The 12,549-nt window shown below is 39.6% G+C and overlaps 1 protein-coding gene across 2 annotated transcripts in view; it reads left to right on the top strand.

Moving 5' to 3' along the window:
• The window catches only part of KCNQ5 (potassium voltage-gated channel subfamily Q member 5), a 288,690-nt gene that overhangs the window by 256,731 nt on the left and 19,410 nt on the right, over positions 1 to 12,549 (top strand). The window contains exons 9-10 of one of the 2 annotated variants that reach the window (XM_072036272.1): positions 5,761 to 5,971; positions 8,099 to 8,102. In XM_072036272.1, coding sequence (XP_071892373.1) covers positions 5,761 to 5,971; positions 8,099 to 8,102 — 215 coding nt within the window. Of the gene's footprint in view, positions 1 to 5,760; positions 5,982 to 8,098; positions 8,103 to 12,549 lie in introns of both variants that reach the window. The other variant, XM_072036271.1, reaches the window with a different exon arrangement.

The following is a 12,549-nucleotide window of genomic DNA, read 5'->3' as shown; positions in this document are numbered from 1 at the left end:
AATTATTATCTCTGCATGTGCTGTATTGAAAAGAAATTGCCAGTGATGAAGAATCTTACTAGAGGTGGAAAGCCTAACCCCTCACCTAGCAGTGGAATGCATAGTAACATGGTCCTCTATCTCCCCTCACTCCTAGTAAGCTTTGTAGTAATAAACAGAAGCTCTTCAGGATGTACACCCCTCGGAAACATAGGTATTCAGCATCCTGCCTATTCATATGATGTTTGAGAATGCCAACTAACATCAGGTGCATGATTCATTTATTTTCCCCTCCTTAGAGCTTTAAAGTTCCTTACTTCTCCAAAAGACATTTCCTGATTTTTTTTTAAGTGCTCATAATTCCCCTTGCTGCTTGTTGCCTGCAATGACATTAATGGCAATAATAACTGTTCTTTGAAATACATATGGTCAAATAATTGCAGTGTGCAGCACGCCATGATTTGCCAAAGCCCAATTTCCCTTCTCTGCCTGAGACTTGAACTTTTGGAATGTATCACTCTGTAGAGATCTAGAACAACATCTGAGTATTTAGATAAAGACATTTCCCCAAGTCCAAGAGGATTTTTACAACCATGGCAGTTGAGTTGTCCATCTAATAATTAGTGGGGAAAAATAAGATATAACATGCTCATCAATATCAACAGTTAAAATGTGTAATAATTATTGGGAAGAATCCCCTTGGACACAGCCTGTGGAAGATGTGCCTGCATCATATACTGGAGGGTGAAGGAATGCATGTGAAATCAACCATCTGCTTCAGTTGAATTCTGTTGAAACTGTGTCTCTTACCAAAAATGGTAATTCCTAAATGGATGGAACTTATGGGAACAAAAAAAAACAAAACAAAACTAAACAAAAAAAAAGTACAAACTGATGCTAGTAAATGGAGGGGGAAAAAGTTTCTCTTTATCCAACACTACTTTGGCAAAGTAAAAAAAAAAAAAAAAAAAAAATTGTTTTGTTTTGTTTGACATTTGAACATTAAGACATTACATCCTTGGAATTCTTGTTATTACTCATTAAAGGTATGAGATATAACACTATGTTTCTTGGATTCAAGCTCCTAGCATAAGACTGGTGGAGAGGTTTTGTACATTTGAACTTCAGGCCTCATTATACTATCCATTGCATTTGTATTTGTCCAACTTAGCTTAATTTCCATAAAGTCATCTGTATCTTGGTAAGAATCAGCATCTGTATTCATTAGAAGTTAACTGCTGAAAGCAGACATGCACTTTTAATTGCTGTTATTTGTCATGGGTGATAACTTTTGTCAGCTTTAGCTTCTGTTTCAACTTGACATCTGAAGCATTCTTTCTCACCCTTAGACCTTCAGTTTACTTCTGAATAATTTCAATTTCTTCTTATTTACACTTCCACCAGTCTGCTCAGTATGAAGTGCTGAGAAATTAATCACAGATTGTTAACTACTGGAAAGCAGTAGTGCTGCAGGTCTGAGGCTGAAGTGGGGCAGAACTTGACCAGAAATGTAGGAAGGGAAATAAGGGAGTTGGACAGGGAGGCAAAGAGATGTTCTGTTACCTGAAAATTATAGTAAGATTGTCAATCAAAACAGACAGAACTGTGAGTACAGAAGAGAAAAACAAGAGTTTGTTGGCATTTATCAGTTAAAACATAATCTAAAGTCTAGTCATTTGGTCCACCACAGTGTTTGTTCCCCATGCAGTGAAGCTACAGTGACCTCTAGTGTCTCTAAACACCTATTCTTTCATAAATCAACGATAAATAAGATAACATTTAAAGAAATAAAAGTTACAGTCTTTTACCATCACAGGGAAGTGAGAGGCTCATCCATGTATTGACAGGAGGAATGAGTGGTAAGATTCTGCAAGTAACCTTTCAGAAAGAAAAGAGAAAAAAAAATAGAGAAAAATCACTTCCATTTTTTCCAGAGGCTTCAGTAGTAATTAATCTCCACTAAAAGATGCTTCAAAGCTCCAGTGTTATCTATATGAATGTATCCCACAGCTTGCAACCTGTAAGAATAGAGGTCCAAAGAGATACTGTTTGCAGGGAAGATTGTAATAGAAAGTTAATAAGTACATAAACGAAATGGAATAAACTATCAGTCACATGAGGTACAAGAAGTGATGGACAGAGACATGTCTGAAGGAATACAGAGAAAACTGGAAATAGCTGTGGCTCTCTGCAATCCTTGTCATTTAAGTCTGATTCAAGAACCTGTATAATTTGAGAAAGCATTTACACATCAATATTCCCAATTGTTCCTAATGGTTCTTGCCTTTTGGACCAGCATTCAAGTTAGGGAGTACTTACAGAGATATGTAAATGTCCAAGGGCATTAACAGGTTTACTTTAATTTAAGGGATTTCCTTTGGATATCTTGTAAAAGGAGAGGAGAAAAGGGAAAATAATATATATATATACACACATATATGTATCTATAACAGGCTAAGCCCTACAAAAAGTGAAGGATTTTTATTAGGGCACTGGACAGCACTAATCCAGCCATCATTAAAACCAAGTAAAGTGCCATAAAGGATTATGTGGCCATTGATGCATGTGCAGAATGCCCAAAGGTACTTGAAAAGGCATAAGATTATCTCCATTCTGTATCTCTAATACTGTTCCCACCACTATTGCAACAGAGAATCAAGAGCCAAGAACTACATAACCCATAAGTGAAGGGACTTTCACTGCGGGAAAAAGCCTGGCTGGGATGCACCTAAAATGCTCTGATTCAGTTATTTCTACATGATACATTATTTATCTCATTATTTATCTTATTTATCTATAAAGAAGAGCCCCAAGGGCAGCAGCTTTTTTCTCCCAGGCTCCACTGGGAACTCTCCTGGCTCTCACTTCTCCCAGTGATTCTCCACTGCTGCAAGTCCTCCAATTTATGCCTGCGCTGAATAGGACCCAGTGGCTTTAGGAACATTTCCCACCAGTCTCAAAATAGGAACAGGGATCCAAGAGCGAACAACTGTTATAACCAACGTCTTTGGAGAAACTCTCAAGACTCAAAACAGTTTCCAAACCAGGCTTTCTTCAGAGGCTGCGTTTCTCTTCATGATGCAGCATTCTCTGCATGGACCCTCGGCATGCCATTACATTGCCATTGCTACAAAGCAGATTTATTTTTTTAAAGTGTGAGGTCTGCATTTAAAATTAATATTTTCATTCTCAGTGTTGCACTTCTGCAAATGTCTCTAGTACAGATGAAGTGTCTACTGTTCCTTTCACCATTGCTTTGATTTGGAGAACTAAAGATATTCAGGTTAAGTAGCCATTGTGTGCGGTTCAGTTTTTATAAATGAAATAACCTTGTGTACAAAACATTTAAAGGCAGCCATTGCTTATATTAGAACAAAATAATTAACATGTGCTTTTTTTCATTTTTCTATTTTAATTTTCAGTTTGCAGCTGCTGAGACTATAAAAAAAAAATATGGTCCATGCTGATCTTTTTTATGTCTAGATTATTAATTTTCCTTTCATTTTAATTGATGCAAGGGGAAGAGAGCTGTCCAGAAAGTTTTTCCTTTTAACATTTGTCAAAAAAATATATAATTTGATTTCATTTTCAATATCAAATATAATTTGAGCCATAAGAAGAGTAAAAAAAAGCACAGGGGACACATGCATAGAAATAATACCTATAATAAGAAGTCCATTTTCAGTCTGTTTCTCATGCTGGATAGTATGACAATGCAATAATGTGGCTAATAAATATTTTCCAGCTTATACTTTCATTAAGTAGTACAATGCAAATGATTCCTGAGCTGAAATATAATTCAGCCTTGAAATGTAATTTTTATTGAAAATTAAATTTTAGAAATCTCTTCTCTTTCAAACAATAGGTTCTGTAGGAATTTTGTACTGAGCATGCAACAGCATATAGCACTGCAGGTGTGGGTAACAATTTTCAGTGTAAGTAGATGACATTTCCAGCACCATCATGTGTTTATTTCAACAATTGCTTACTTTGGGCAAGGGAAGAAGGGGTTTGCATTCAGAAATTATAGAGAAGTTATTCTTTCAAGTGATTCACCATGCCATATAGAAATATATTTATCTAGTAATCTTCCTATTTATGCACTTATTTTTTAGCATTCTTGAAACTTATTTGTAGCTTCCTAGCATGTGCTTTTGCCTGCTACAGATTGCATCCTTTCTGCTCTCATTGATGTTTGTATCCAGAATGAAATGCTATGCTATGCTATGCTATGCATGGACAAAGATATTTGATTATCTCAACATTTCACAGCCACAGAAGTTTATAATTACATTCAATTTCATATAATTACATATTAACACTGTATTTTCAGAGTGCAGTTGGTTAAACATCTAAGAACCACACAGTACATTTTACCATCAGTTAATCAGCAGTAGAATTCATTTCTGTTGAAAACATATCTTATGGGTGTGCTGAAGTGCAAGGAATTTGAGGGTACTAGAGAGAGTTTTAACTTCAAGTACAGTTATAATTTGCGAGTAGACAGTCTTTGCTCTAGGTGCCTTAAAAGCATCCCCCCAAAGCCTATGCCAGTGCAGTAGGACTGCGAGACCAATAACAGCATACTCTGAGCAGCTACTGCTTTGCTCACTTCGTCTCTCCCCTTGCAAGAACAGGACTGTTGATGAAGATGACCATTCCCTTGTACAGGTGATTGAACTTAACCTTGTAGATAACGCAAGGTCTCCAAAGCAGGTATAAGACTTCATTTATATTTTTCCTTTGTGCATTCTGCTTCAGAAAGCAACAGACAAGAGCAAGGCTAAATAATGGAAAAGCATAAGCATATAGTTAGGGTGACCTCGGCATGTTCATCATGCGTGTTTGAGCATAGACAAAGGTAATTTGAGCACTGAGAAACTGTACATGTCCCACATTTGGCTGATGTGGGAGGGAAAGTTATAAGCACAGAAGGGAAAAAACAGCTTACTCTTGGCCGTTTATAAGGCCACAGGGCCACCTTTGGTCCAGCAGTCACAGCCATGACCTTGGTTGGGCTGTGGTGGCTGTCCTAAAGTGCCTTTAGGTGCCAGTAGCACCTGCAGGTAACAAGCTCCCAGCTTAACCTCCAGCAATGACTTTAGTGAGCACACAGGGAAACATTATACTTCCATTCATCTGTCATCGCACTTTTTCATGGATGTTTTGTTAATTTTGGTTCTGTCCTGTCCAAGTAAGTGCTTAACAAGGAATTCTGAACATGAGTGATCACTAACAATGCATATGAAATGTTGGAAGTGCCACATCTTGAAAAAGCATGAGTGTCCTAACCGTATTCTTGCCTGATTTATAAATAAATAAATAAATAAATAAATAAAAATAAAATACATGGCATGCAGTAATAATAGAGTACATTTTGCTGTTGTTTATCTGAAGAGATTGTCAGAAATGCACTGAGCTGGGCTGACTAACAAGGAAATAAGCTTATTTAAAATGCAAGGAATAAAAAAATATATACTAGAGATTAATCCATAATAATTGGGTTAAAGTTGTTTGATTTTTTGTTGTTTTTAAATTTAATTTCCTGTACAAGATTATTCTGTACTGTAAGGTAGACCATTACTGATAATGCCTACATCAAAAAACAATTACTTCAAATCAGTTTCATTCCCAAATGATATATATTCAATGTAAATAGAAGTGTATAAGAAACAGATTTATGCTATTAAGAATTTTTAGAAAATATTTTCAGTTATCTTATTAAATGAAAGAAATGGAGTGGAGGAACTATGAAATAAAGCCCTTTTCTCTTCTTCACAGTCAAAAGTTGAGTTTCAAAGAGCGGGTCCGGATGGCCAGCCCACGGGGTCAGAGCATAAAGAATAGGCAGTCTTCAGTGGGAGACCGCCGGTCCCCCAGCGCTGACATCGCCACCGAGGGCAGCCCCACCAAAGTGCAGAAGAGCTGGAGCTTCAACGACCGAACCCGCTTCAGGCCCTCGCTGCGGCTGAAGAGCTCGCAGCCCAAACCTGTGGTGGACGGTAGGAGTTTGTCATGCCCCCTTTTTCCACTGTGTGTTCTTCCCGACCTGCTCACATGCCTGTGCTGTGAATGAGACACATATCGGTAAAGCAGGAAGAATCTTTATTTTAGGGCAGTTACCAAAACCTATTTCCAGAAAGAGATGTGCTAGTAGGTGCTTTAAGTTTTACTCCTTACCTTTGGGGGATTGTATCAGGTATGGGGAGGTAAGTGTCTTTAGCAAACTAAACAAGTGTTAACTGCTTTTATGTATTGCCCTCTGAAGGGTATTTTTGATGTGGGAAGGAACGGAACATAGCCTTCCCTGAACGCTGCCTCACCAGGGAAATGGATGCTGCCCCTCTCTGCTCTCCCACCTAGAGAGGTCCTCTCTGGCATCAAAACAGCCACCTCTGAGTCAAAGATCTTCATCTATAGAAACTTACCAAAATGAGGGCAGTGATACCCCTAACCAGGGAGCACTGAAGCTGGTGACAGCGGCCCTCTAACAGGCTGTAGCCAAGGGTGTCAGATGAGCTCACATTTTGTAGAAATGGTCCTGCACTGAAAGATGTCTTCGCAAAGCTCTGGGTGCTACCACTCTCCCAGCAGATCTGTATTTCTACGTTGACGTTTTTCCCAGCTTACAAATGTTTTGTTCTTTCCTGTGGGAGCCCCAGGCAGAAAATACAAGAAAACTGACGGGCTATGACAGGAGGCAGTGGTGCTGGCTGTACGGGAAAGGTACAATGTAAATCAGCTGATCAAAGAGATGTAAATGTAAACTCTTTGTACAATGGCAATCCCACATGTTATGCCTAACAACTGGGGTAGAACTATTCAGGTGGGAGTGTAATTTCACTGCCCACTTCCCTTTTGGAGCACATGTTATCACAGACACGTAGGTTGCAAAATGTCCACTGAACTGAAATGCCCCATCCCTCAGCTGAGAATGTCCTGCACGACACATCTCTTCAGGAAAAGCCTGGGTAAATAAACATTTCCTGGAGGGCAAACAAGACAAACTTACGGTGTTTGCTAAGGTCATCACTCCAGGCAAGCCCTCCCCCGTGGAGAGCTCTCAGATGCACAAATCCTGAATTTGGCTGACTTACAATGAGCTACTGGGGTGTACCAGGCACTACTCGATGTCCAGGCTGCATTCCAGGTTGCTTGCCACCCCCTGCTACTTTCTGGGGCATGGGCCCTGGCTCCTGTCCCACAGAAGCCGCCTCACCTGGGGTGTGTGATGTGATGCCTGCCTGGGTCTGACTCTGATGTGGAGCAGGGATGAGGCCACTTTCTCAGAAATGGGAAGTGAGAAATGCTCTAAGTACCAGAGTGAGGTTCAAGATACCCTTTCTAAATGTAGGCTTCCTACGTAATCAGCAGTATAGTGCAAGTATCTCCCAAAATACAAGCCAGAAGTGATTTCATAGGTTAAACCCCCATAACTTGCACTACGCCTGGAAGTGAACTAAGAAGAGAACAATCTGTTGAGCACCCTCCCAGGGTATCAGCGGCTCACTCCTGTTCCAGTCCCTCAGCCTGCACCTCACTCAAGTATCCATTTACTTTTTCATCAGCCCATTTGTCACAGAAACACTTCCTAAGTGTCGTCCTGTGGTTTGCCCTGTACAGGCTGTTGTTTATAGCAGTGATCTGCATGAAAGTTCACCTCTCCTATTGCCTCTGATAGAAAAGGTGGCATAAATGGCAACTTGGATACTTCTGTAGATAAATGATAATAACAATAACAGAGACCTCACTGCCCTGCGTAAACCCTTATAGATCTTTCCACTCCTCAGGGTGAGCCCAAGCTGTTTCCTTGTTAGCAGTTTCCAACTACTTAGTCCACCCTTATGAACTAGGGCCAACAGATATGACCAATTTCTCATCCGTGGCAGAAGGAACAGTCTCCATTGTCTCCAGCTTTTAGGCAAATGCCAAGTTTCCACTCTGGGACCCGGTCCAGATACTTCTAGGAGTGCTATCATCAGACTGATGTCCATTTTGCTCATTGCTGACAAGCAGCTCCCTGCTACATTACCCAGTCCAATGAAGGAAAAGACAAGCACTACCAACCATGATGATTTTTTTTTTATTTTTTTTTCCATTTGTGTTACCTTTTTCATAGTCTGGTCCACTTTGACAGCTCAATTGAAAGGATCTGGAGACTACGTAATTAGTTTAGAACATCTTGCATATTTTCACTGGATGAAAACATGATATTTGCAGCATTTTAGTAATATCTCTCAGTTGTCAGATCCTCCAGTTTCCTTCTGGAGGTATTCTTTGGCCAAAGGATCAATTACTTTGGTGTGCTGAGCTTCCAGCCAAACTAGAAGCCACCCATTTCTACATGGAAGTCTACATGGAAGTCTGGAAGGCTTAATACCCTTAAGCAGCTATTTTTTCTGGTGTTTCTTTTCTCTTTACACCATGTTTAAGGGGAAAAGATGTGACATTTGTCCCTTTTGACAGAAGCAATATGGTATAGGTTAACCAGTGCAGGGTCAAAAGATTATATCAGCATTCTAATGGAAACACAGCCTTTCACTATGAACTTCACCTTTCCAAAGAGAATACATTCAGATATTTGGAACAGGATCCCCAAGGAGCCTGGTCACAGCACCAGACTCTCAACAGCACTCAACAACACTCTCAGACGTATGGTTTAATTTTTAGGTAGTTCTGTGTGGAACCAGGAGTTGGACTCAGTCATCCTTTGGGGTCCCTTCCAATTCAGATTATTTGATGATTCTATGATTTGCTTGACTTTTCTTTAGCTGTATGGACTTTAGAGTTGCAAATGATCTTCAGTCAGTGCAGATAGAGGAGGAGCTACCTCTTTATGAAGGTGAAGCATACTGAACGCCACAAAAATAAAACAGAGGAGCAAATGCATGAGTAGAAGGTTCAGAAAGAAAGTGAAATTGTGAACGTGTGAGAGTGATCCATGGCAGATAGTTAACGGAGAGATTTTGCAGGATTGACTGAGTTCACCCTCATAAAGGACATGGTTGGAATCTGGGCCAAATCAATCAGAAGGAGACTGCTAGAAAAACTAAACATGAGCAGCTAGGAACTGTCATGTAAAGGAAGGTTTCTAATTCAGACAGGAGCTTACAGAGGTAGCTAATAGGCTCACATGAGTGAAAATGTACTAGCTTTCCACTTGGGCTACACATTAACAAAAGCTTACAAACACCCCCCTGCTGCATATTAAAACCCCTGAAGGAGGGTTACTTGTCAGAAAGCAGAACACTTCAGCTGGCCACAGGAACCTCCCGAAAGGATTTTGGCATAGCAGTCTTAGAGCAGCATGACCAAAACTGTTGCACAAATGCCTTTATTTATGGGTAGCGACAGTCCTCTGAAACTGCCTATAAACCATTTATTGCTCTTGCCAAAGTGGGCCTGGCAACTGCAGCAATTATTTCAGCTACATATGTGCATTTGCAAATTGAATCCAAACCTGAGAGAGCTTTGATGGCTGGAGAGAGCTTTGGTGGCATGGCTGCAGACACTCTGGAGCATTTAACAACAGTGCAAGGGAGCTAAATTGAAAATTAAGACTTATGTAATCTGATTTTAAAAATATGCCCAGTCTCCAGTGAAATGTGCCTTGCAGCTGCCAGAACTCTTGTTGAAGATGAGACCTGCAAAAATTAATTAAGGTGCCAGGATGCTGTATTTCCAGACCCTGTTATCAGTTTAGAAGGGACTTATCGCTCCTAAGCAGATCTCATGGAAGTCTTCACCACTCAACCTCCAAAGGCTTCAGGAATGGTAAATAGTCAAGTTTTACAAAGTGTGAACTGAAAAGGATCTGAGACACATCTGAGAATATTTTACCAAATGGTGAAGGGATAAGAAATTGTGTTGCTTATAGGGTCATGCCAAAAGAAGTCTTCCCAAAAGAAGGTGCTTGAATCACTGGTGGCTGTTCAGCTTGTGCACGGGCATTGAATGAAGGTGCTGGCTGAGCCCTAAGCTGCACAAGCTGGGACACACTCCTGTCCCCATGTCCTCCTCACACAGTTTGTGTCCCTGCCCACCAGAAACAGGGACCCTACACCCAAGCTGCCCGTGGGGAACAAATGGCCTCAGGCACATGAGCGGTGGCCGGTCACTGCTGCCGGGAACACCCACTGTGTCAAGCAATTAAATAATTGGGCTTTTTTCTGCTTGCTTCTTTTTGTGAGGAACAGCACCTGCTGAAATACTGCTCCAGTCTTGCATGGCCACAGCTTTAGTAATGAGTTGATGTTATGTTGGGCATGCAGTCCTCAGGCAGGGACAGAAATGCCCTGCTGCACTTGAACACGACTGCCCCATGCTTCTAAGCCTCTGCATGAGTTATTGTGCATTTGCTGTAACCTAGAGATGTTGTGTGGCTTTTTGAATAAAACATCAAAAGCGTTCAGCACTGGAGATATTACAAACATATTTCATTTGATTAATTAAAAAGAACTCTCTAAGGAAATATTTGATTTCTGCAGCATCCCTGAACATTATAAGCTCACATGACCTCTAGCCTTTCATTCCCTACAGAGTACTTGCTCAAAATCCTCAGGGTAGAGTATATTACAAGAGCCATGGAAAGAATGCAACTGCGCATTTCAGCCCCCGTGTCCTCAGTTACTACCATGTAATTTATGTATTGCAAAAATGACAGGTTTTCCTTTCAGTAGCACAAACATCTTGACCTCATAGATGGTTCACTTGAAGTGGCAAAGGTCCTTAGTTTAGTTGCTTTTGGATCTTGTTTAGCTTAAATTTGCTGATTCAAAATGAAGCTGTGTGATGTCAAAACAAAGCTGCTCAATTTGTACAACCCAATGCAATGGGACTAAATGACATTTTATTAGCAATCTATCAATTTGTGCTGGACAATAGATTTATTTTTCTTGTGATGGTTTAACTCAATGATAGAGCTCTCATTTATTACAGTTGTAACTAGTAACGAACTAGGAAGATCTTAAAAAATAATCTCACATTCTTATCTGAGCTCTGAGTCATTTTTTTGTGTGTGTGTGAATAAGTATGGTCCATCAGTTTTGAAGAGTTATTTTATTTTATTCCAACTAAAGTTCTGTCCATATGAGTCTATAATTTAGACTCCCTCTTTATCATATAAGTAACATCATAACTAACCTGCCATACACCTTCGCTAACTGAACTGAGTGCTTAAGTGTGGTCAGGATTAGCAAGTGGTGATTAGCCAGCTCAGTTCAGGGAGGGAAAGCAGCAGATCACCATGCAGAAGTATTATTTACATGCATTTCAGGTAACTTCATCTGTAGCAAAGAGTAAATAAATGAGTTGAGAGGATACTCATAAAACTTTCCAACCACCGTGTAACCTTCTTCCACCAAACCTGAAATATCTGAGGAATGTTTTTATTGTTATAATGTGTTATTGTAGAAATCTTTCACAGCTTTTTAAAATGCAGGAATCTCTCATGGCTAGCAAAATCTAAAGCTGGCATCCTCATCTCTCCCTTTCCTTACGTCTACCATCTCCTGCAAACAGCAGGACCAGGATGTAGGACCTATGTTAGGTCCTCTGGACTACTGAAGAGTGTATCAACTGACACGCAACATGGATATGCAAAGAGACAGCCAACTAGGCATGACATTTATCTCATTAGTTCACAGTTCTATATCTTATCATATATACTTGCAACTTCTTTTACAGATATAACTTATTGTGTGTAGTGTACACAGAATAACAGAGCTGTGTGTCTATAAGTACACTAAAATTGTGTGTATATGTAAGAAAAATTGCTTTAGAATAACCTAACATTTTTCTTGCTCTTGCCATGTGGCCATCTAAACTTGCTGGCTAGCATGCTACTATTTATAATAAGATCAGCAATTTTAACTGCAGAATTATTTTGCATATAATTAATTGTTTTTAGAAAGTCTTCTGGTTTTTCATATCTTCGCTCAAAATGAAAAGGACTCCTTTTTAATTAAGTTGTGGGAGCTGTTCCATGAAATTTTGCCAGTGCAGAAAATTTTTGAGAAGTTAAATAATAACTAAAGATAGTTGAGAGTTAGCAGGGAGCATTAGAATTTTAGATATTTGGAACTTGTATGCATTATTTTATGTTATTATCAGTTATCATATGATAACTGATATAAATTAGGCTTCTGACCTTAAAAATTGCACTTACAAATAAGGGAGACTATATAACTATACAAAGAATATGTAAAAAAAAAGAAAAAAGAAGAAAAAAAAAAAGCCTCTCTGCCAATCCTATCTACTGTTTTTGCTAAATCTGAGCTTTTTCAGAAATGTTCATGCATCTACAAAGTTTGCTGGGGATATCCTTTATACTGTTCTGCTTGTAAAGCAGAATTCAGAATTCTATTGAATTTCAGTTCTGATGTCCTTTTCTGCTCCCCATCCAGAAATCTTTGCCACTTTAAGGAGAAAAGAAAGGAGAAAGGTATGGACTAAGCATATGGCACTACTGCACTCCACATAGATACCATGTAGGGTATCAGGTTCTGCACAAAGGAGAGGGAGTTCTTAAGAGCTGGTGGAGTGAGGCTCTGCCTCTTCTTCAAGGAGGTA

This window comes from Anas platyrhynchos, chromosome 3, assembly GCF_047663525.1.
Source record: "Anas platyrhynchos isolate ZD024472 breed Pekin duck chromosome 3, IASCAAS_PekinDuck_T2T, whole genome shotgun sequence".
Lineage (NCBI taxonomy): Eukaryota > Metazoa > Chordata > Aves > Anseriformes > Anatidae > Anas > Anas platyrhynchos.
This window is presented reverse-complemented; position numbering and strand designations above follow the sequence as displayed.